At 36.0% G+C, this 26,353-nt stretch overlaps 1 protein-coding gene across 1 annotated transcript in view; it reads right to left on the reverse strand.

The window, feature by feature from the left end:
- LOC139698032 (nephrin-like) overlaps positions 1-26,353 on the reverse strand; it is a 663,871-nt gene that overhangs the window by 103,258 nt on the left and 534,260 nt on the right. Inside the window, 1 exon segment of the mRNA XM_071596891.1 lies at positions 14,072-14,185. Coding sequence (XP_071452992.1) covers positions 14,072-14,185 — 114 coding nt within the window.

Here is a 26,353-nt window from a genome sequence, read left to right on the forward strand (position 1 = left end):
GCCAAGTGATTTATAAAAAAAAGAATCCATTTTGATCGAATGCTCCCACGAAAGCAGTTAGGTTGCATCGTTTGTGTGTAAGAAAACATTTTTTTTAAAGCGCCGGGAAAATTTGATGAGCGGGGATTTCTCCCACAGATTCAATCCCGTTTGAAATACGCTGAAAATGTTTTTTTTTCAAATTAAAGCTTGCTCTTTGAAATGCTTAGGCTTTCGCGTCATTTTTGCGTTGGTGATGGATGAGGACTTACGACTGATGACAAAGATCGAACCCTTGAATCACTATAAAAATGGCATTGCTGGATAACAAAAAATTGACCCACTTCTTCCTCCGTGCTTATTTTCCCCGGGTAAATGTTACCACAGAGGGAAATAGTACTTAATAAAAATATCGATCAACATGGATGGAAAAAAATTTACGACTACAGTCAAGAGCTATTTATAAAAAAAATTATATTTTAGGAAACTATATTGAGCAGTTTTTCTCTTTAAGGTCTACAGTGTTCATTGAGTTTACTTCCGGAGCTTATTAAATACATTTTGATATATTTCCTTAGGATTGCTAACAGATGGATATATATTTGTGGCCCGGTGCCAGAGAATACTCTTATGGTTTAGCCTGGTAGACGCTGAGATTTTACTATATCCTTCTGTGTCTATATAATAACATATGTATTTCGAACCTACGATTTCCCATACACTTAATAATATGCAGAGTTAATTAAGATATAGAAGAAATACAATCAAACGGTATAGATTTGAATGTTTATAGATATTATTAACGAGACAAATAAAATAAAAAAAATAGAATATGGATTGAAATAATTTGGCAATAAAAATTATTTCGCCAATGAATGATCTATAATATTTTTCAATGAACAATGAACGACATGTACGAGACGTGTAATAGGACGAGAGTAGTTGTATTTATCAAATTTGGGAAATCAACCCGAAGGCCGCTATGGTGTACGTGTATATCACTAGAATTCACCCAATACTAAAGCAAACGGTGTGTGAAATTCACACATCAGGGTAGGGGGTTCAGATCCTTTCCCTGTACCACCTTTGGTGTTCCAGGACGTTCTGGCACCCACAAATTACATGGTTCGGTTGCAGCTGAGGATGTACAATGTGGGGTGACCGAGTATCGAACCCAGGTCCTCAGATTCACAGCTCTATCCCTGGACTAACACGTCCCCTTAAATTACGAATGTATTTTATGAAAGTTAAATTGAAATATTAATACAACAACAGGATTAAAGTACACTTTACTTGAATTACAATTAAAGCTTTGGCAAAAATAAAATTCATTTTCCCTTTGTTTCCTTCAGTGAATTATAGAGAATATTCATAATTCTTTCCGAGAAATTTTTTAAGGAAAAATAAATAAAATTTACTTAAAAACATGTAGTTTCACCCGTATAAAAATTAGTATTTATATGCATTCAGGTCTTAGCTTACAAATATAACCCAAAGGCAAAAGGCCTAGACTGCCAAAGTTAATGACAAATGATGAGTTAGGACAAAACAATATAAATTCAAAAGTCTGGATACCACCTAATAATGGAATAATAACATTGCCGAAATAAAGTCATGATTGCTCTTCCTCCATATCTCTATAAAATTGTGTCCTTATATCCAATCAAAATTCGTCCCGCCTTCATTACCTCCATGAGGGCTATATCGCAAAGGTTTCTCTTCATTCAGCTTATTATGACGCCGTTACTTCATTCTCCAGCAGGCGCGAGCCCGAGAAACGCTTGCATTCGGAATTAGATAGCGCCGCTGATCCCTCCTCGGGAAATAGCTTTGCCTGCCGCATCCAGACCCAGAGGAAGGAGGCATTAACTCAGTTTGAAGCTGATTTTGGCACGAATAGTCGTCCCTCTTCCCGTTTTGTCGATCACCGCTTTGCGTCTCACCGCGGGGAGAAAGGGTGGGTGCGGGTGAATGTGGGCGAGGGAGATGGACGGGAGGAGGGAGACAGAGATACGGAAGGTAGGAGGAAAAAAAGACAATTATCACGGGGGAAACGGGGAGGATTGGGGCAGGAAGGAGGGGGTGAGATAGGAGGAAATATCCATAGGAAAACGAACGCTACCACCACAGCTAACGATGTCAACGCGGCTAAACCCGATTATTCGGCGACGTCCGATTGGCTGGCGTGCGTCTTCGCAGTAGTTGCAGTGGCAGCCGCTGGGCGGAGATAAATCATTTCCGCTCGCGGGGACCCGCAAAAGTTGGCCGGGAGAGAAAGAGGCGGCAGGGACGGAAATATGCCCCCGGGTATCGTTTCTGCCGCTGGGCGTGGGGGGAAAGAGGTGGATAGGAGGGCAGATGGGAATGGCGGTGGGGGAAGGTTGTGGTAAGGCGGAGAAAGAAGGGAAGGGGCCCAAAGTTGGGAGGGAAAGGGAGGCAACAACTGGGTGGGAAGGAGGAGGGGCGTGTCGGGGGATAGAGTCAGGGAAAGGGAAGGAAGAAGGGTAAAGGAGAATTGGATGTGATTGCTCGATTCGGGGATGAATTAATAATGGGGCTTCAACCACTTGCCTACGATAACCGAAAGGAAATTTCAGAGTTGTAATTTAAAATAAAGGAGTTTAGACTTTGGAAACGAGAGATTCAGTGAGAGGAATGCCCAAAAAAAGCTTCAGCTATTGAAATTTTAGGATAAATAACACATGAGACAAAGCTTTAGTTATTAGAAACGACTAACAAAAGATAATAAATTTTAATTTTTTAATTGTTTCCAGTATTTGGAATTAGTATCTCAAAAAATTTCGTCAAATAACGGAACGAGGAAACTGAATGGAAATTCAATTTGAATGAACACATTTTAATACCAAAACGGATGTTGTGGGTATCATTTAACGTAGAGAAAAATACATTACATTCCGAACGAAAGAGGGTATACGCTGGGAGAGTAGGACATAAATTCTAGAATTGGAACTAGGCCGCCTGGAGAAGATGGGGGATATTATATGGGCTATTAAAGGGGCCAATGGAAGGCACTAGGCTACAGAAATAGAAACGCAGTTGTCGTTAATCCTCCCATTATTACATTAAATCTTTTAATTCTCTGAAAATTTCTTACTTATGGAATACATAATTCCTGAAATCATGTAGTATTTACAATAGAGTTAAACAGAGAATCATACTTAATGTAAAGGAGAGGTTTCAATTTTTGTAACATTATTTAGACGTAGATATGTGATCAACGGGAGTAAACATATAATTTGAGGATTATTTACGACAGCCGTTTCTGTAACAGCATCCGGGTCATCCAACCTTCCTTTACAACATATCTCCTTCGCCTAAATATTTGTAAATGATTTGTCTTCCTATTTCCTCTTAAGAAGAACATAAAAATATTTATCCGTGATTGAATTCCTCCGACACATTTACATTTTCAAACATGGCTCTTCATTAATAGAACACAATACCGAAAAATGGACACAACATTACATCCTTTGTACCCTGGCGCTCTATGATTCAGGAATAAAATGATTATTCACAGCAAGAAACAGATAGTAATGTCTAGGGTAAGTTTTACGCTCCTGGCCGAGGACTCTTGGGATTTTTTTTAGAGAAACTTTGTTTTAGACTTTGATAAATATTGCCATTAAATATAATTTGGTTAACTTATCCAGATAATGCAAAACCCGAGTCAACCAACTCACGAGGTGCTGCGAACAAATGCTGGATGCAGAGGAAATCTGAAAGGGTGAAAATGTAAGGTTAGAAATCAGCGAAGAGGGCGAAGAGAGAGTAGCAGAGAGAAGGATGAGGACGAGAGAAAAGGAGTGGGGAGGAGGCTAGGATGCCATGATGGCGTGGGAGGGATAGGCCAGGGTGTACGGCGGCGTCAGTGGTTATTCATACGTGAAAACAGATTTATGTGCAAAAAAATGCGGGGCGCGACAAGCACCCTGTCGCTCGCTAATACGTTTTATTTTCACAAATAAATGTAGATTCGGTGGTTTCGCGATTGCAATGCTCCTGGAAATGTGACAGCGGCGGCCCGGATGCTGCGAGCACGAAATGACGATAGAGGGAGCAACGGAGTGGTAGGTGCGGAGAGTTTCAGGCGATGTAAGAGGTGTGGGAGATGGGGAGAGAGGAATGGATACACGGATTTATTTTAGTACGGATCATCAGATATTGCATCCATCAAACAAGGACACGGAGCTCTCCCGCGAAAACAGAAGAAATTGTTAGCCTTTGCCCAATCGGGAAAATGAATTCCGCCACCTTCATCCCTTTAAATTTATTCAAAATCAAAGTTCTCACTCCATTTACCGTCTCATTTATTTTGAAACACCAGGCCAACGCAATCATTAGCCAGAACACAGAATCACGCTTAGAAAATTAACATATTCCGCATGTTAAGTCCGCTGAGTCAGATGGGAAGGGAATGATGGTATAAAAAAATCAGCGATAAAAATTTTTGAGCTAATCCTTAAGGGTGCTTTATTTGTTGCTGAATTTAAACCTATTTTTTCTTATTTTTTGTTGCTTTATTTTTTCTCATTTGTACTAAGTCTCAAAGAAGAAATTATTGATTTCAATTGATGATATATTAAAATTCATTTCGCAATGATCTTCCATAGATACAAATATGATATTAGATATTATCTAGCCTCTTGGTATTGCTGATTTAAATTTAATATAAGTTTCACGAAAAGGCAAAAACAATGCATAATTTCAAACGTAGACGCTAAAGTAAAAATTAGTCTCAAGCTCAATATTCGAAATTTTTAAATGATTAATTTACCCGAAAGAAATGTGCTTCAATACCAAAATTAATACAAAAAATATTTAACTGAGGAAATTGTGTTATTAAATTTTAAAGAGAAGACCTATAAAATCAGAAATTTCTTGGAGGCAACGATATGCTAATTAACATCAAATTTTATCCTCCTATGCTGGTGGCCACAGTAAATAAAGTAGAATAAGTACCATGCAGAATATGGGACACGTTGCACGAAAGATGCGAAATTCTATCTCAGTGGTCACCTTTCCAAAGATAACTGGTAAAACTAGGTGTTCGGTAACAGACACACTTGAGTTGCTCTAGATAAAAAAATAAAAAAAAATCATGAGTTGGGTAAGCACTCAAGAAAAGAATACAGATTTTAGCTAGGGCGAATTATAAGCTTAAAGGTTTATGTGTATTCATTGCAGATTGCTAAAAGCTCAGCCGTTCATAGAATTTCAATGCGAAAATAATTGTCCATTACTGGAAAATAATGAGCGGGAAAAGAGGAGAGTAATGAAGATGGCTTGAGCGTGACAATTTATACGCTAAGGTTCTGCAATAGTATAGCTGTAGATATAATTTACGAAGCGAGTAAAGTAATTTTTTTACACAGGATAGCAGTGCAGAGATATCCTTAAGCAGGCGCTGATCACCAAAAAAATGCCCATACGTATATAATTAAATGATTACATAAAATTACTTTTCATTGAAAATGTTTTTGCCTTAATGAACATACTAACGCATTATAAGCAAGAATGACTTCGTAGGAACCGCTACTTGGACAATTACGGAGAACGATAATAAATGAAAATATACTAGCAGAAATGAAAATAACTATTACCCATATAATTTTGGGAGAGAAATGTTATTACCAACCGTACTTAAGGCCAAGTTATGTATTAAAAAATAATAAAAACAAAATTAAACACATGATTTTCAATCTTGAATGGAAACTTAAATAGAAGCGTACTTCTTCTAATGCAAGATCTTTTTATTGTGGAACACTTCAAATAACCTTGGGAACGTCCGTCTTCTTTTTTTGCCAAAACGTTCCCTCTTGACGCTTGGCTTGCAGCTGCCCGATGATTTAATCATTCAGCTGCTGTGTTTGCGGCTTCTTAGCCCGTCGATGAAGGAAGGTCCAATCAACTCCTTTTCCTTTTCAATGGTGGTTGGTCGTCGTCCCGTCCCGTTGCTGCTCTTGGGCGTTTGTGCCTTTCCCAGGAGACAGGTTTTAAGCCGCCGATCGACCGCAAGTGCTCTTCTTTTTTGCCTTCAAGCTCCTCGTAAAAGGCCGTCGCGCGAGTCTTGATGACATCTCCAATGGGCGCAGTTTCAGTTAAGGCGTGGAGAATTTCTGCGGCATAGTTCCAGCCAAGCCCAAGTACACTGTTGAGTGCCCCTCTTTCCGTTACCTCCAAGTGGTGGAAGGCCGTCTGAGTCATTCTGCCACTCCATGCCGGTGAAGCGTACATCAAGATTGGGCGAATTGCCGCCACGTACAGATACGTCTTTGTCTTGATAGAGAGGGACGGTGAACGCAGCAGCGGCGAGAGTTGTAGTCGTCTTCCTCTTGCCTTCCTGGTGGCAGCGAGGGCGTGACTTTTGAATGTCAGTCTTTTATCCAGTATCACGCCTAGATAGGTCACCTCTTCCTTCCATGGCGCCTCCTCGGTGCCCACGAGGATTTCTCCTGGTTCTCGCAGTCCTCCAGGTGAAAAAAGAATCGTCTGTGTCTTTGCGCTGTTGACGCTGATTCGCCACAGGGCGTACCACTCCAGCAGTTTGTCTACTGCTCGCTGTAGGTATGTTGCCGCCATGTGTGCTCTCCGCGAAGTGGTCACTATTGCTGCGTCATCCGCATACAGGGCAACCATGGTATGTCGTCCAAGGTCTACCGGGAGGTCCGCCGCCGTGGGAATATTTGAGTGACAACTAAGATGCCCTCCGTACGCCAACTTCAAACGTGTCAAATTATAGTTAATGGCTACCAAAAATAATTCTGTCTGGTGAAGACGGGAGAAATGCAATATTTGAATAAGAACAGCGGCCATCAAGGCTGATCGGGTTAAAAGAGACAGTTATGGCAGAAGTTGAATTCAAAACGAAACCTCACGTTTTCTTTTACGGAGAGTATTTCAATATCATGCACCATCTATGTGTAAACTAATAAGTTAAAATCTAATGATTTCACAAGGTATAGACTATAGGCCTTATGAAATTTTTAGATTTTAACTTATTACTTTACAAATAGATGGTGTATGATATTGAAATACTCTCTGTAAATGAAAAAATTGTCAAAATTATACAATATTATGGATTTTTTGAAAATTCAGAGTAATAAAAATCATATTGAATTCGATAAAAACCTTTGCTAAAAAACTTCTCTTTTATTGCCGTAATTCCAAATAACTCACTACGTGGTTTCAGAGAAAAAAATTTATATCAGAGCTTAGATTAGACACATTCTTTTCTCGACTTTAAAGCACAGTACCATATGAATAGACAAAGTTTGGTCAATCTACATTGATGAAGAGGGATAAAGATGATAAATGAAATTATAAAACGGCTCATGTTTACTCGCTCGAGGGCTATGAGAGTTAGTATAAAAGATAGTTTTCGTGGAAACAAATAATATAAAAGGTATTTTTCTAAAGAATAATGTTTAAGTATAATATTTGAAAAATTCCAGTAACTACTGAATGCTAAATTCACCATGGTTTCATTTACCATATCTTTCGTGAGCTAATCCGTGGCTGGGAACATTCTGGGAAAAATAAACCGCTAGGCGAAGGCGAGAGAGCTCGAGTACGGACGGTCGTAGGAAGGGGTACATTGGGAATAAAATTTTACCCTGCGGGTGTGTGTCAGTGTGGTTCCGCGGAGAACGGTTGACGGCACCACTGACGCCGACCCCTTACGTTGCCGGTTGGGATTTGAAAGCGGTGAATCCATTGCGGTGGAAGCGATACGTTAACTCCCTGCCGTGGACATCGCTGAAACCACATGTTATCTGGATCTGCGACGTGTTTTAGAACTCCGCCGGGAAGTAGGTTTTAGAAAATACTCATCGCTATTTGCGGGCGTGGTGACTGCTGTGATTTATGGGGGCCCCTCGGACACTTTAGGGCAGACGGGGGACAGATGCGTGGTATTCCAAGGTGGTAGGAGGAGTCTATTCAATATTTCATGATGGCAGTCCGTTCACAAGTTATTGCATGGTATCTCTCCACTCTCGCAAGCGTAGCTGCCAAATCGATTTCCGCGAGGGGTTGCCTATTAAGATAATAATAAACGACTTCTCGCCTCTTCCCCAGACGACTATCTGCCGGGATGTGACGGATTAATGGGACCTCAGCACAAATGCAAATTAATGTCACCTTCGTTGCGTAAGAAGAAGCAAAAATGCGAGTCCACATGAACAAACGTTATGTGAGATTTGGTTTGTCTACACACTTCGTCTCCCACGGAGATAACTTAAGCTCCTTCCTGACAGCGTAAATTATGTACTGGACACTAAAATTTATTCCACGTATATCTATTAAAGGTAATCTTTGAGTGAGTAGTTAACATTTATTGCTATGTTAAGCATATGCAAAACATTCTTCGAAAAATGCATGTTGAACCAAAATAAACACAAGCGGCTTAAGCGTAGATATCGACAGTAATTTGTTTTGGATGCAACACAGAGAATATTTTAAGCATTAATTCTTGAACAATTATTGCTTTTCCTTTCTCAAAAAGCCCATAACACTTTAGGAAAAACTTGAATAAAGCACAAAGTAAAGTATAGCACAAACTTTTATGCCGTTTCTATAACTCTTAGAAATAAATACATAAATATAATCAGCAGAAGGCCAAGAATCCCGTTTTGCAGGGTAAAAACACACGGGATATTGTTATTTTCCGGTAGCGATGTTGTGGCTGGAAACGACGTCACGGGATCTTCTTTAAACACTGAATTACTTTTCAATAATTATGTGAAAAGAAAAATAATTCAATTCAGTGTCCCCACTACTACTAAATCTTCTATAGAAAAAATAACTTCTGAGGAGGATGAAGTAGAGAATGAGAGAATCAGGTGATGAGAGAAGTTATTAATACTTTCTATGAAGGAGACAAAAAATAGTGAAGGAATAGGAAGCATTGGAGGACTGCTAACAACCAATCTTTGGATTAAAAATTGAATGCTATAGATTAATCAAAATAAAATGTGAAATTAAATCAACTCGAATAGTTGATGCATCAGAGTAGTATGCGATGACGTGTATCATGGTTCCAATTATTGATACTTAATGGGCCTGCATCCAAAGTTTTTCTAATTTATGAAAGCTTATGTTTACAATAAGGGCGTTAGTATTTTCAAATTTGAGAGACAATGGAATTTGTGCGCTAAAATTATCTATTTGGTTAAAAACACATGCTTCATACTGCTATCTGTACGGTCCGCCAAAGCCGTGGGCCAATGGTCAAATACAACTTGTCCAAGAATCCCTTTTTTCAGGGAAAACGTAGCCGTCTTTAGAGAATGAAAGCCATTTTAGAATTTATTAGAACGGAACTTTCATTCACTTCGGCGAATTCCGACCCTTTCACGGATATATTGGAGGGTACGTTGTGCGGCTTGTGTCTGGACTCATTCGCCATCCCAGTGCCTTCCATCCACTAAAAACCCGTCACTTGATACGAAAAACGTGAATGTGGATACAAATTTGTTTAACTTTTAACATAATATTCGATAGTTTATTCTAAAATAATTTATAATTTCAAATATTAATTTTATTTCACCTATTATAGGGCCAAAATATGTAGATGAAAGGTTTTATTATAATGTGGGTTTACGGTTTGTGCTCATTGTGGTCATTCAAGAAATGTAGGTGTGTTAAGTATGTGTCCATTTAAAATCTATCTAAAATGGTGAACTATAAATAGTCATAACTACGAGTCATAACTCGTATATAGGATCAAATATTTGAGAATTAAAAATCTGCCTGGTGGGTAGTCAAATCTTTTCATTTAAGGTCGAGAACATTATAACATCAAATTTTGTAAATAAAGTAAGAAAACTAAATCTGCGTTCATTTAACCATATATTCTTTGCCCTTTTGCACCCCTTTTCATTCTCTCTTCTGATTAGCTATTCATCTATTCCTTTCATCGCCATTTGTCAGATTTTGGCATGATATTGTCTTCATATTTGCATGAACACCACCAATTATAAATAAACGGGGTTGACCCTGGCCCATTAAGAGAGTATTTCTTCTCTCCATGCAATTTAGTCCTTCATTGTTCTCTCTCTAATCTTCAAGGTCTTCTAATACGATTCTTTGAAAGGATGATCAGTTTTGTTAGCTATTCCACATTCGCGTATTTAATCCAATTCGTCAGTAATCATGTAGGATGGTCCCATGCTCATGTCCGTAGACAGACAGATCTTCACTAATCATGAAACCGTTCCGATTTTGCAAAAGACAAGTTGATTTGATTCGAGGAACTTTTATCATGCTACACAACTTTAGTATTTGATGAAACTCCTAGCATCATCGCGTACATTATGGTGGATTTTCAATTTTTAGAAGAATAGATGGAATAAATCACGCATAGTTGTTTATTTTGAAAACTTGGCGTTCACAGCAATCCAAACCGATGCGACCATTTACCTCGGGACTCGGCAATTGCTTAGTCGGCCGGATAACTTACAAACAGGCTAACCGACACCAAATGTCAAACTATTGAAACCTTTTTATTTTCATGTCGTCACCCAAAATACGGACGGCGGAGGAGAATCATACACAGTGGTAACAGAAAAATGTCGTGGCCAAGCCACGTCGTTAACCGATCACATATTAATGAAGTAAAGTCTCTCGCTGAAAAGTCATTGCATAAGCAGTGATTTACATAGTTCTCAACATGAGCGCAGAGCTATGTAAACCAATGCTTATCCAGTTTCACAGTTATGGTGGCAAGTGACGTTGGTGATAATTAGTTGTCGCGCGCCAGTATCTCTATGAAAGCGTCGAAATATTCCAAATTGAATTCAATTTCTGCACCTAAGACAATCTAAAATGAATGAATTATTCCAAAGAAGTTTATTTAACCTCTGCAAACTTCTTATATTGGTCAAAATACATTTTGACCGTTGAAATACAGCCAGCAGACTGAAACATAAGTTCTTTCTTAGCAAATCATTTCTTTAAGCGTGTTAATTCCATTTCCCCTCACATTTATATAAAAAACGCCTCCCTACTGATCATTTTTTCTTCTCGTTTTACTGGAAACAACAATAAAAGTATTTCCAAAAAGTATAACCTCAGAAAAGATTAGCCATCTAGATAAAATTTTAGTGGCATTCTCGGATTAAATGTAAAAGAAATATTGAATATAACACAGTTTCGTTAATCAAAGAGAAGCATGGCAGATGTTGTGTACATGATGGCACTGATTTCACATGGAGATAAAATGAAACCGATTAGTTCATCGTTTTTTGTATATTTTATCAATTTTACCAAATTAATTCTGAGAATTACTTTTAGCAATGAAAATTTAATAATTTTCCTTTGAAATTGCACTTGTAATAATTTTTTACCTCAAAGTAAGGATTATCAGTAAAACAAATACAATTTCATTTTCCATAGAACTTAAGTATCAAAGGATTCATTTAAATTCCGCTTAATTCCTGGCATTTGAAAAAAAATGTAAATATTGTGAGATGAATCAAGTAATTAATAAATAAATCCTGAATACATCTAAACACAGTAAGTTGACTAAATACATAATGATTTGCCCATTATCTAAGTGATAAAATGGGCAAAGTGATAAAATATCCACTTGTTACCGCTTATTTAACATGTTAGTCTGCTCCATTGTTTTCCGATAGTGTTTATTGTGTACATATTCAGTGCACTGTATATTTGTGCTACGACTGTTGTTCTGTTCTCCCCTACAAGTTGGGTTCATTGTTTTTCGCAGCCATTCGTGTATTTTGACCTAAAACGCTGCTTTGATTAGCCAGTGACTCCATCAATATCACCCGATCTAGTTGCAACACCCAATTTCTATTCATTAAACTAACTAATTTCCCTGTAGGTTACCTTGGAAAGGGTTAATTGTCGCGGATATGCACTGCACCTAATGTTACAAGAAATGCATTCTGAAAATCTATTGCTTATAAATGAATACGTAATTGTCTAATCAAACAGAAATAAAGACATTTTTCCTCTGTAAAATAGGGCCTACAAAATTATAACAAAAGGAAATTAAATTCTGCTGCCTTAAAAGTTAGTTAGACTCCAAACGCAAATTGAAAATACAAGATATAATACATAATACAATGCTTGTATTCAGTAAAATTATATTCGAAAAAGAAAAATTTAAAAGTACGCAAATGAATAGAATATCGTTCAAAAAATATTTTTAGGCAACTGAATTAACAGCTAAGGATTTTATTTTGGGGTGTTTTGGACCGTTTAGAAAATGATTCAATAATATAAATTGAACTCATTTCAAACGGATAACTACTAGAGTGATATATATATATATACACATGTATACAGGTACATGTATCTTTGCAAGCTGCTAAGGTGTGTGGCAGGGGTTGAGTCTACATAACCAAGTATACGCCATCCATTTTACTAGCTACTGAAAGGTAAAGCAGTATTGAACAATAGTTGACGTTCTCGTGGCATTAGCTATTTATACACCAATCCGTAGAGAAACTATTTTTATAACCCCGAATGCATTGTAAAATTAATATCCACGAAACTATTCCGCAGGGAAATGAATTGAGAGCTGATAGTTAGGAATTCTCTATGGCTATGAATTCATGACCAGACTTGAAAATATGAAATCAATCTGCTGCTAGTGCTAGAATATCACCCTGTTTGCGTAATTTCATTATTTTGCAAACAATTTTATCCATTTATATATTATTAAGTCATCTTTCACAAATATATTTCAATCCTGAACTATTTCAAAAATGACCATGTCTTTCCTTTTTTTTACTTTTCCTGGAAATGCCAATGAATAGTTAACATCATATTTAAGACAGATCTTAATTTTATTTTTTATTTTGGGTTTTCTTGCTATAAATCTATCAAATTTAGGGAATCGATTTATTTGGAGCAATCTAAAAATTATTCTAAGAGAAAATACGTCTTCTCTAATGCAGCTCTAGGAGGTTTAACGATAATTCGTAATTTTATGATTTAGGTAGGGAGAAATTCATTAACATAGGTAATAACGCTACGAAAATTCAATTAGAGAGGGGTAAAATTTTTGCGCTGAAATGATAGCAATTTTATGTGTGTAAGCATATAATTATTTAAAGAGAACGAATGCAAATTCGTATATTCAGGTTTCTGTGAATGAAATTCATTGATATTAGTTTTATTTTTAGTAACTTAGTCGAGAGTTACTCGATGGTGTAATGTAAGACTACGTTGATATTGATATTGAATAAAGGAGAATGCTATGAATTTTCCTCACTATTTAGGTACCAGAGGATGACGCCTAAGCGTTGAAACTAGTTGTACCAAATAAAACGTTTTGTGGAAAATACCTGGTATTCTTTTTTCTTTCAATTAATTGATATCTTTAAAACTGCATAGTTCATGAATTCATGCACTAAAAAGGTGCAACTATACATTGGCTATTATTAAACGCATGCATATGCATCGGTATTACATATTCCGAGGGTTTTTCTTTTTGAGTACTATCTAAAGGTAAAGACAGAGATATTATTGTACATTTAATTAGGAAAACGAACTTTAGGATGCTACATTTTTCAGTAAATCATAACTCAACATTTCAAGGAGCTATTATAAATAAGGGTTTTTATAAAATAATAAATTGAATCTGCAAAGGCCCATATTCCAATGCTCGCAAAATGAATTTTATAATTCTTCTGGAAACATTTCGATTATACATTCGTCCAAATCTATTTTGTATTATTAACGTTGATGATTTTCAGATATCAAAGTGTAAAAGGAAATGACATCGCTAAATATAAAATTTATATGGAGATGTAATTCTGCCCTCATTTACCGAGAAATAATTGGTCTTCTATTATTTGGATTACCATGAAATGACTTCATGGGATTAGTATTGAATTCGATTTAGCAACCTCAGGAAAATTATAAATGGATGTTAATTTAGTCATTAAATGCTTGAATATAATCTAGCGTTGATATAATCACATACTTGACCCGTGAAGTAATATTTGCAGTTCCATAGTATAGGATATTTAACCTTAAATTATTTTTTTAATTGCAAATTTAATTAAATTTTTAAATCATAATATTTAAAAGTACTTACCACCCACAGCGTAGCAGTCGAGGAGGACATCTTCGCCTTCAAAAAATGGACCAAGTACCGAGCCTGGTATCTCATCGCCCGACGGTTTGGTAACTCGAACATCGGTTGGTGGCACTATAAAAATTAAAAGCATATTTTAGAATTTAATAAACCATAATTATTTTACCAACGGCAGCATAATACTGAATTTTTCAGATGCAGTATTGTTTTCCCAGAACTGAAGGCTCCAACTAAAAATCGGAGAAATTTCAATCAATTGAATATATCACGCACGGTTGAGAGTCGATAAAATCCAGTCCACGCCCTAGAGACCGCGGAAGATATTTACCTGCAAATGAGCTATATAAATAATACACATTGATAAATTATAAGCTTGTATTTAATTTAATTTTGGGTTGATTCGTGCAAAAAGCGCTTTGAAAATTTGATATCCTAAAATTAATGTCCATGAATACTATTCCTTCAAGAAATGAAAAACTTATACATTTAATAAAATATTTCAGTATTGTATTATATTTGAGATGGTCAGTGAGCATTATAAGAACACAGTTTACAATAGCCGAAGGGTCTCGCAAAGAAATATTTTCTGTTCTTGTTAAGCCATCGTTTTATTTTTTGAATTTCCGTATCATATGAATGATTTGTAAGTAATGAGCACGGGGTCCATTACAAACGAGACAAACTTTTTGAGGAAAAGTGATGTTGATTATGCATTTACAGGAGATGAATTTTTGTAACTCCGTTATTCCTTTATTTCATTCTTCCATTAAAATTAAATTTGGATGGCATGCGTCCAAAATCAATACCCCCAAATGCTGAACCTAAGGGTAGTTATTAAAACGGGAAGATCCTTGGATAAATAACGCAAAGGAAGACGTAAATTCTTATTTATTCGAGGCATTAGTGTCATCCTTGCAAATTTCAATTGGATTACCATATTTGATTAATATTTATTTCGTGTCCAGAAAACGGACGCTACGCGTCTGCTCCCTGATCAATTTGCTCTGAATAATTGAGGTAGAGAAAAGGAGATTTGAACGTTGCTCTTAAATATACTTTTAACCCCCAAGGTGCCCTCCTTCCCATCATATTATTTGACATCCGTCCCGATATAATCAAATTGAGGAGAGCACCGTGGTGATTGACGCTTGAACCTCAACAGTAATTTACGACAGAATATGAAGTGAAATACCATTTGTGAATTTTCTAGGTTAATTGGGAGAAAAATCTAGTAATAAAGTCATTATTAATCTCGTTGTGCTCACTTATTAGTGGCAAATAACTGAAAATATAACTAATACAGACATGAGCCTCTGAAATTGAATTAAAAAGTATGTAAGTTACCTAACAAGGAAAATATTTAACTAATAAAGTGCGAACATTAAACATTTTGTTCAACTTTGACCAAAAGACACACTATATATTAAAAGGAGGATAATCCATAGGAATTCAGTACACCTAAATATATTTCATCAATAAATGATGAAAAGGACAACAATTCACGGCTAAAATATCGAGTCGATCGATTTAAATTTTGAAAATTTTTAGGCCCTTTGGGAATAATCTAACCTTCACTATTCCTACCCAAGATATTGGAGTTCTGAACTGTATATACACGTTATTTTTAAATAAAACATTACTAATCCGAAAGAGGCTATTCGTTAAAATCAGTATATTAATTAATATTGTTTTGAACATTTCAAAATACCACGTAAGGCATTAATATACCTAATACCAAAAATCGTAATGACTCTCATATAGCCAACCCTTCTCGTTTCTACGCAACAATTATCTAAGTCACAGAATGGCGTCGAATATACAAAAAGTTACTCATTTATCCTTACGGATTCTTTCAAGGTGCAACAATACTTTTACCGTCATAAATTCGCAACATATGCGTATAACATTACACATATACTGTGTGACGCATACGAATATATACGCATACGAATTTTGAATCACGAAAAAGAAAATACGCTTGAACACCTGGGTGTATGAGTTATGCGCTGAAATTCACCCAAATTTTCGGTATATTCCAATACAATTTACAGTAAAGAACTTTCAAGTAAATGATAAGCATTAATGAATTTAAGAAAAAAAATCAAAAATGTAGCTAATTTATGGCTTAGTTTTTAAGAAAAAAAATTCTTTATCTTCATCATCTAGCGCGGTAAAAATTCATTGCACGCGCTTTTATCGACAATTTCACTGATTTGAAAACACTAGAGTTACTGTGAACGATTGAATTAATTTTTACCTAATCAAATATTTAAGAGCCTTACATATAAATATAAATAAAACCTGAAAGGTAACCCAAAAAAACACTTTTATCTTAATGCACGAGAGGATAGTTGGAAAAGTTCGTGCAAAGTGAGAAATATGTTGATACTGGAGCGTATAAAAAATACTTCCTGTTTCATCTCATTAAGAAACAACCTCCAGACCCAATCGGTACCTGTAAAATTCGTGTAAATGGAGTTTGAGTAATAAAAAAATAGGAGATGTTTTATGGGTATTGATTAAACATCATTTTATGTAATATAAGTTGCTTCAGAAGCCTGAAAAAAGACTTGATAAATATTATTATGCAACTGTGCCTTCAATTTATAAATGGTTTCAAATTTTTCTGGGCAGCACAAGTAGCTCAAGTATGTGATTAAGTAGCGTAGAGCGCTCTGGATGCCTTTTTGACGTCACTAAAACAGGTAAAATTGATGAAATCCATGACATTTTGGTCGATAGTAAAATATGTAAAGAGAAATAATTCTGTAGGCATTTCGTGTGAATTTTGCATCTAGTACATTTTAAGATTCAATTTTGTATATCGTGACTACTCACAGCAGACCAAATCCTATACCATGTGACTGTTCCAAGGTCGGTCCACAGCTATTTCAGCTAAATTCTCCAGGATTTAAGGCGTAATTTCATCATTGTGGAAAAAAATGGGTATGGGTAAAACCTTGGAACATTTCAAGTAATGGGTTTCCAGCTACGAGACTGAGCCAAAGAAAGCAAATAGCGAAAACTAACTTGTTCACAAGTACGAATAAATGAATGGAAGGAAGAGAATTTTATTAAATTGAGAAGATACAGGGTCCACTATAAAAGTAATGCGCATTATTTGTGAAAAATAAATTTATTCATTGTATTTGTACAAATGCTTAAAATTCTTCAATATACTCTCCCCATGCTTCAATACACTTGCAGAGTCGTGTCTGCCACGCCTGGAAGGCACCCTGAAATTCCTCGACGGGAATGTCTCTCGGGAACGTTGTAACATGCTTTCGGATAGGAGTTTCAGAAATAACTTTGCAGCTTCCACATAAAATAACTTATTTATTTTCTACTAGTTTCGCTACACTGTAGCATCTTCAGGAACGTACGTTCCTGAAGATGCTACAGTGTAGCGAAACTAGTAGAAAATAAATAAGTTATTTTATGTGGAAGCTGCAAAGTTATTTCTGAAACTCCTGTTCGCAATGGATTTCCACAAAGTCTCGGCCTCAACCATCAGTCACATGCTTTCGGATGTTTTCCACGGTCTCCCAAGTCTTTCATTTCAGCTATCTCTTCAGTCAGGGAAACAAAAAAAGTCGCAAGTCGCCAAGTCGGGACTGTAAGGGGGCTTGGGGGTACACCAGCAGCTCTGAGTCAGGAATTTGGTAATGATGAAGGACGTGTGGCTGGGGGTATGTGGTGAGTGGCTAGGCACTTCATCACGTCGTGTTACGAAGTCGAAAAACACACTTCACGCGGAGGCACGTATTTTCGCTCAGACTGCACGGAGCAACCTGGCAACCAACTGCGTTGAAAGGGCAGACCCTCTTTAACATTTCTCGATGAATTTTGCCGCGCTGCTATGGCTAGTCGCGTCACAGTAAAATTATGCGCATTATTTTCATAATGGAACACTTAAATGGGGAAATGAGCGCTAGTTTTTTAGTTGGGGAAAATAAAATTGCTTGTAAAAATGAAAGCGTTTATTGTATGTTCATAGCCTGGTCTAAAAATACACATTCACTAATTATATACATAATGTTTTTAATTCATCAATTTTGAAGGAAAATATCTACATATATTTTTAAAAAAAGGAAACCTACTTATTATTCATGAGCTAGGCTATAAATACATATTTCTTCAAGTATGTAATAAGAATCATTCCTATGACTAAAACTTTGTCAAATCTATACAAACCTACTCTGAAGTTGTGACTTTCCAAGCAATATCATGTTGAAAAGATAAAAGAAAACACATCCCACAATTATATTTTGCTAATTATTTATAGTGTGCAATTCCAAAATACAATTCCAAATTTTAGGAAATGTACGTGGATAGCTTAGGATCATGTTATTTTTTTCCGACAAAATTTCATAGGTAAATGATATATTTTAAAATGTTGAGTAATGAAATTAATCGTTTTTTAAAATATAATGTATCTAAGTAAAAAGTAGTTCCTATCGAATGCAGTCTTCCAATGTTAAAGTGTTGATCAGGAATCATCTCAAGGCGTCATAGAGCTTCAGTAGACGTGCATGAATTAGTTTTAGGCCTTGTCAGTCGCGATTCCAAGGATACGGCAAAAATTGTCGATGAGTGAATCACTGAGTTAAACACAGCTACTTGATTACTCCGAATACTAAAAATTCCTAGACGTCAATAGTAACAAAGCAAGAAATATAATTGTTCCAGCTTAGTGAGCTCATGGACGAGATATGCATCTTATTCACTTTAGGTTTAACGATGTTATCATTGATAAATGATGTGCCAGATAACCATCAAAAAGGGTTTGAATGGAAAAATAGATCATTTATCAACGGATAAAGTTCATTAATTTAATTTTGTTTCTACTTAATTTGGCTGTACATAAATTTTGGGATGTACATCAATTGTAGCGAACCATGGAATTCTAAAACCTCAGATATTGGTTAAAAAATTTTGTTGCACATTTTTAATCATATATACAACTTCTAAAAGCAATGAGACAAATACACACATCCATGGAGTACATATATTTATTTATTTATTATGTATATTTTTGCAATTAAGTTTTTAGTAATAAGACAATTTATAAAATTATAGTTACATCCTGGTAACTTAATGTACAGCTAGAAATCGGGCTACGGTAGTATACTGCCTGTATGGATTTATTCAGCTTTAAAATCCGCTTGAGCTCATCAATAAATTTTGGGTAGTAGTAATAAATTATAGGTGCATTACATAAATGTAAATACATTTATTTATAATATTTATAAATTTATAAAACAATAAATATGTGTAACTGACTTTAAAATGAACATTTAAATTGCAAAAATACTATTTCGTGAAGAGTAAATGGAAAATAACATTCAAACTTTACTGTTTAATAATTATTATATTAAAAGAAGGTGCATAAAATAAATGCTATAGTGAAAGCAGTAATTTATATTGACAAAATAAAGGGATGACACAATTTATATTGAAATCATCAAGCAATATCCAATAGTACAAGCATCAAAACCTGTCTTTATTCCAATGAACAAGGAATCCTATGATGCATCGCAAATTAACACGGGTATCTTATTTCATTCTCATCAACTTTCACACTCTCCCGTGCGAATCCTGTTGACCTGGGAATATCCTTGGTGCAAAAGTTCGTATCCGCGCCACACGCTGCCAAGCCCTGATTATCCTGAATACCCTGAATTAAAGCCCTCGAGCATGTGACGCAATAATCTTCCCAGCGGCTGCGTTAACCTGCCCTGCCTCCTCCTCTCCAGGCCCTTCAGTCTTTCCTTCCTCCCCTGCCCGAACGATTTTCCCCTCTCTAAAGCGATCCATTCGCCGGTGACGCATTTAATTGTGGGAGAAGGAGACGCAGTTTAACGGGAGAGGAGAAGGGGACAGAGAGACTTTAATGCTCGCGCTAAATCCTTCTCTACGGTCAGGCGAGAGGAGGGGTGAAGTCCGCTCGCCCTTGGTTATGTCGGCCGGCTGGCTGCCTGCCCGCGGCGTGGGAGGAAGGGATGAGGGCTTGTGGAGGTTAGTAATAGGGGGAGAAGGGGATTTTAAAGTTGTTTGCACAGACGAAAGGGGTCGAGTGTTCACAGAGCTCGCCCGGTGTGTGCGACCCAATTTACCCGGATCCTCCTTTGCTTTTCCACTCCGCTCATGTTTTCCGTCTTCCTCTCTGCGCATTCACAACAACGAGTTTTGGGCGTTTGTGGTCGTGATGTAGGCTTTCTACCTCACCTGTGTGATCTCTTGGGCTATTTTTTTCTCACTGCTATCTATCGTATGTTTTCCCGGGGTCGACTGCTTGTTTTCACACAAAATGAAAAGGTAACATGCTTAATGGTGGAATTTCATAGCAGTATTTATCATATCCAAAATCTGTGTGGGAAAATATTTGAGGATGAGTGACCAAAAAGTGGGTCATAAAATGTATATCGAGAGTAAAATAGCACGTTCTTACATTTCCACTTTTCCATTTCATGAGGTCATCTCAACGGCAATCTTAGGAATTTTCAGATTGTTTACTTCCACCATGTAAGATTTATTTTTATCTTAAGCAAATTAAGGGTAATGGCAGATGAGACGGAACATATTAAAGACAACTCAAGCAGATATAACCTATGTTTTCACCAAGAAATTCTGGAACATACATGCTATAACTCCATTATGTTTTTAATTGTGCTGCCGTGACTATTAAATGAAATTAAATTCAGTATACTTTGTATAATGAATGAACCTCATCTGTGCCAAGTGCTAGTCACACTTTCACCCTCTACGGTTTAATAGAAAGTCACAAATATTTATTTTATATATAATAAGCCATTTTCATAAGTCGAATTCTTTCTCTTTAGAAAAATGGAAAATTCTTATAATAAAATCTGTCCAGGCGCAAAAAATCAATGGAATTTTACAGTTATTGTGTGTAATTATGAAACAGTTCCACCTCTATAACTTACTCTGTAAGTTCTTTTCACATAAAATGTAATGGAAACAATTTATTTTAATGCTAATTTCATTATTAAAAACCAAGAGTTGCAGCGTAGATAAGGAGTAGAAATGTAAAATGTAATATCCTAAAGAATATATTGAGTGCTCGTATGGTACTCTTTATAGTTCAAGTGTATTTAATGGAAAAATGTCATTATTATTGCTAAATTGCCCTTGAAGAAAGGTGAGGAAGAACACATTATAGCTACAACGATAAATTAATTACCTCTCCAAACAAAATACAATAACACGTACGAAACTACAATGAACATTTTAATTTGTATATATCTAATATAAATTACCGATTCAGGAGTGATGTGGTGGAACTGTTCTATATTAACAGAGGCAAAGAATTTTACAATTTTCTGCTAAATAAAGATTTAATTCCGACTAGTTTCAATGTACTAAATCGTTTTCAAGTGTAATTGCTTGAAAATAATGTAGTACATCGAAACTAGTTGGAAATAAAATCTTTAAACAGTGGAAAATTGTAATAGTCTTTGTCTTTATTATTCCGTATACTTCCTTCCCCCATTCATTCTGTCCAACATACAAGGCATAATAGAAAACATTTAATTAAAGAATAAATGGTAAAAGTTCAAAATTTGAATAAGATATGGAAACATTTAGTCCGAAAAGAGAAAAAAGGATGAAAATAACTCTTAAGCATTTTTTGACATCACAATTAAATATAGAGAGCTTAAATTGCTAACAAACCGGTGGTTATACGTGTAATTAAAGAAACTGAATTCAAGAATCTCCAAGGTTTCGCCTGAAAAAGTTGAAAAGGGATAACACCCTGAGTCTACCTCTGTCAAAAGTCAATTTGAACGGGGAAGCTTATAACGCGTGGTTACTAGTGCGTGAAATGAGCAGTCAAACCTAAAGAATCGTCGAATTTAAGCTTTTATCATAAAATACTATAATTTGCCGACTCAAAATGATAAGAATCGAAATGGGTCCTTGCCTATACCTATTAGTTTTGCCTCAGTGGCTGGATGAAAAGTTTCCTTAACTTAGATTTCGATTTTGTATCACATTGCGAAATATTCATTTTATAATATTTCGTTCAGAATGTTACCCTTTAGTGGTCTATTAGTAAATTTATTCCTAATGTCATCAGTGGGAGTGGAAGCACCACCTTAAAACTGATCACAGGCCACTAAAAACGTAGGCTCCTGAAGCCAAATACTTAAAAAAATGGCTCGTACCTTCGGGCAGTATCCCTATCAGGGCTCTTTTATTTGGAGGGACACTGATATTCGTTCAGTTGGAAAATCAACACTTGAAATTCTAACATGGCATGCCATAGTTGAGTGTAGAAATACATAAAAATAAAATTTTGTAACCGTCAATTTTTCAATTTTACACTTAATAAATTTTCAAAGCAGTTACACGTAAAGAAATAAAAAATAACACTAGACCCAAAACTTAGCTGCCAACTATTTTGTTCGTAACGGATAGTTTTTAAAGTAAATAATTCAATTATCTCGACAAATTCACGTTGGATGATAACTATAAATAAACATTTCTTCACTCTTTCCTCGAAAATCGGCGAACGGTCATTAAAATGAGATTTGGTCTGTTACTCACTGTAGGTCATAATCCTAATTATTCAAACTCAAGTTCCTAAATATTTCTGTCGACGATGAAAAACTCTCAAGGATAAATTAACTCATCCACTTCTTAAAAACCATTATCATATTTTTAATTAACGCTGATGATTCTTTCCGAATTAGTCTAGCTTATGAAAGTGGTCTATAAAATATTTTACGTCTGTTTAAAGAACCTTTCCTTCCTTTTACTCGTATTTCCCTCCGGCACGTGACGTTTCGCGAAGTTCGGCTCTATAAGCTTTCAACCGAGAAATTGCCAATCTAAATTGCCTACGACTGCTGGCGTTGTGAAGGAGAGATGAAGGAAGGTGAAAAATATGCCAGTGGAAGATGTCGGGAGAATGAGTTCGAAGGTGAGAGAGGGTTTCAGAAGGTTCTGAGAAGGTTTACGAGACCCGTGGGATGTTTGGGGGAGGGAGCAAGGGAGAGAAGCTTAACTTAGAGCGACTGTAACGATGGTATGAGGCATAGTGGGTGGAATCAGTGGAGGGTGTAAGAAGGAATGATGTTGCGGCAGTAATTCAGAGGAGCAACTCCAACAAAATGACGAACGGGAAGAGGTTTTTAAATATTCATTTAAAGTTAGTCTCAGTTGTATTGGCTCATGTGCTCTCGCCTACTCGAAAGAAATTTACTCAATCATTCCAACTCGAGTTCATGTTTCGTGAATTTCCTAAGTTGTCGCCTATTCTCCCAACTCATTATTCAATACTTCTCTTTCATGCGATGGCATCTCCGATTTAGGATCCCACTGGGACAATGACTTTTTTATTATAACGTTCTTCAACACCCTCACATTACTTTAATTGTTGAAAATCTTACAAGACATTTTAGAAACTGACTTTGGAGCCAATGTTTAATTCGAGCCATGGGAGTAACTTTTAATATTTATGGAAACCAAAATGAAGGTATTGCCATTAATTAAACGATTCAGGATCCAATTACATAACTAAAAACTTTTATATGCTAATTATTACGTGCAAAACTAAAAAAGTGGAAGATTTTTAATATATTATATACGAGGGCGGTATGAAAAGTAAGGTCTCCTATTTTTTTCATGAAAATCAAATTTGTTCTCAACTTTACGTAGATCGTTAGAAAGGTTGAGTATTTAGCTATTTTTCTAAATAATCACCTTGACGATTAATCACTTTTTGCATCCTTGTACCCAGCTTTTTAATACCGATGTCGTACCTTTCTCCCGCCGCGTCGCGAAGCCAATTGAAGATTACTTCTCCGATATAAATTCATCGTCCTTTAGTGTATGAAGTGTGCGGTGAGAAGTGTATGGACATCAAAAATGTGCAGAAGCGTTGCAGAGAGTTTGTTGATGGCCTGGAAAACGTCCTCGATGAACAGCGGTTGGGGCGGCCCAGTATGCCGGAATCAACGGTGGCTCCAATTGACGAGATGCTGCACAATAACCGGAGAATTACCCTTCATAAGATAATGGAGGGCCTTAATGAAGAGTGTGGCTACTTCTCCGTGAGAATATTGTGTCGGAGGTCCTCGGTTACAACCAGGTGTCTCACCAAAGGAGTGTGATTGCGTCATGGCAATGCACGTCCATATGTGTCACATCAAACGACCATCCTATTCAATGAATTCGGCTAGGATATCATCGACCACCATTTTTACAGCCCGGACGTTGACCCCAGCGACTACCACTTGTTTTTTGCTCTTAAATAACACCTTGGAGGACAGAAATACAAGTCAGACGAGGAAGTGCAAGAAGCAGTCATCAGTTGGCTTCGTTACGCGGCGGGAGAAAGGTACAACGCCGGTATTAAAGAGCTGGTTACAAGGATGCAAAAAGTGATTGATCGTCTAGGCGACAATTTAGAAAAATAGCTAAATACTCAGCCTGTATTACAATGTACACGAAGTTGAGAATAAATTTGATTTTTCATGAAAAAATAGGAGAACTTACTTTTCGAATCGCCCTCGTATAACAGGGCTGGCCAGGCTTCTTCATGGTCTGAGCCATTTTTCAAAATTTGACATTTTTCGCGAACTAAATACGTATATAAAAGGTATGCAAAAGAGGTTTTCAAAATTTTCTACAGAAATTATTTTTATTGAAAACATATAAATGAAAGTACAAGTATATTAAATTTATACTAAAAAAATTAAACACAATTATTTTACTTCTCTTAATAACTCTTTAAAATTTGTTAAATAATTGGCATTGGTAAATATTTGGTAAATAATTCACTTCTCAGTAATTCTTTCACATTATTGTTAGTTACTACTGATCGGTGTTTGGATTTCACGACTTTTTAAGAAGAATAAAATTATTCCCATGAGTACGTTGTTCCGAATATTGAAATGCTTCGACAAGCAGGCTTTTTTAATTCAGGATACTACGATTCTGGTACAAATTTCCAAAATTCAGCAATTGGCGTCGACTTATATTTTAATTGTAGAGCTTGATCTTCTTGCATCTCTATTAATTATAATTCTCCAGATGCGTTTTGGGTCATAAATATATTGGAAATGGAAAATCACCTTGAATTATGTTAATTTCAAATCGATTCAGAAAAAAATCAAGAGACGATTTAAAATATTTAAAATCTTGAAATCTTTTATGGAATACCGTCAATGTTCCTTCCAGCTTTTTTATATAGTCGTTGAGTTTTCCTTGGTTAATATTGGAAAATATTTTTTAGTTGAAGTTTTTTTTTAGTTTAGTTTTAGAGGAATGTGGCAAAATTTTTGTTTTTAATGTCCTTTTGAAAAAGTTGTAATTTAGTTTGAAAACTAAGCATACACTGAGAGTGGTCCTATATTATTTTATCTCTCCCCTGTAATTGTAAATTAAGTATTTGTAAATGTTTGCATCGGTCAAAAACATTGTCTTGTAACCTTTCGTCATCGTCTAATTCTGAATAAGTTAATTCCTTTTCTTTTAGAAAAGGTTTAGCAGTTATCGGATCAAACAAATCTACAAAGCGATGTTATACGTTGTAGCTAGATAACCATCGAACATTGCAAAAGAAATGAATGTCATTTAGAAGTTCTTCGTTCTTTAATTCTTCAAAGAAATTTTTGAATAGTCGATAATTTTTGCATTGGATGTAATTTACAATGTGTAACACTGTTTTCATAGCATCATAATATTTGAAATATTTTGTAACGATGTAACGACTATTGTGAATTTTGTAGATGTTCTCGGTGAATTATGCAATGAATCGGGATGAATTGTGGAATTTGAGAATCATCTCTTAAAAGCCCAATAAGGCCGATTTTTTACCCAGCATTGCCGGGGCACCATCGGTTACAATGCTTACAAGTTTATTAAGAGGCACATAAAAAGTTTTCATCATGGAATCTAATTCATTTTTAATATCGGCACCGCGGGTTGAGTCTTGAAGTTTTGCTAAATCTAGTGATTCTTCTTTAAGAACAAGGTCAGGTGAAACAAAACGTATGAAAACCGCCAATTGCGGAAGATCTGTGATATCTGTCGATTCGTTAAGGACTAAGCTGAATACAAAGTAGTTTTTCAAATCATTTTTTAAATTATATTCAAGAGATGTATTAATTGCTATTGTGCCTCTTTCGGCTGTGTGTATGGAGATGGAAATTTGCGAAGCAACTTTGTGCAATGCCGCATTATTTGCATCTAAAACTTTAAGTACATCTTCCAAGTTTTTTTTTAAACTCTCCCTCTCCATACGGGCGTTTT

Source organism: Hetaerina americana, unplaced genomic scaffold (assembly GCF_022747635.1).
Source record: "Hetaerina americana unplaced genomic scaffold, ioHetAmer1.1.p SCAF_8, whole genome shotgun sequence".
NCBI classification, from domain to species: Eukaryota; Metazoa; Arthropoda; class Insecta; order Odonata; family Calopterygidae; genus Hetaerina; species Hetaerina americana.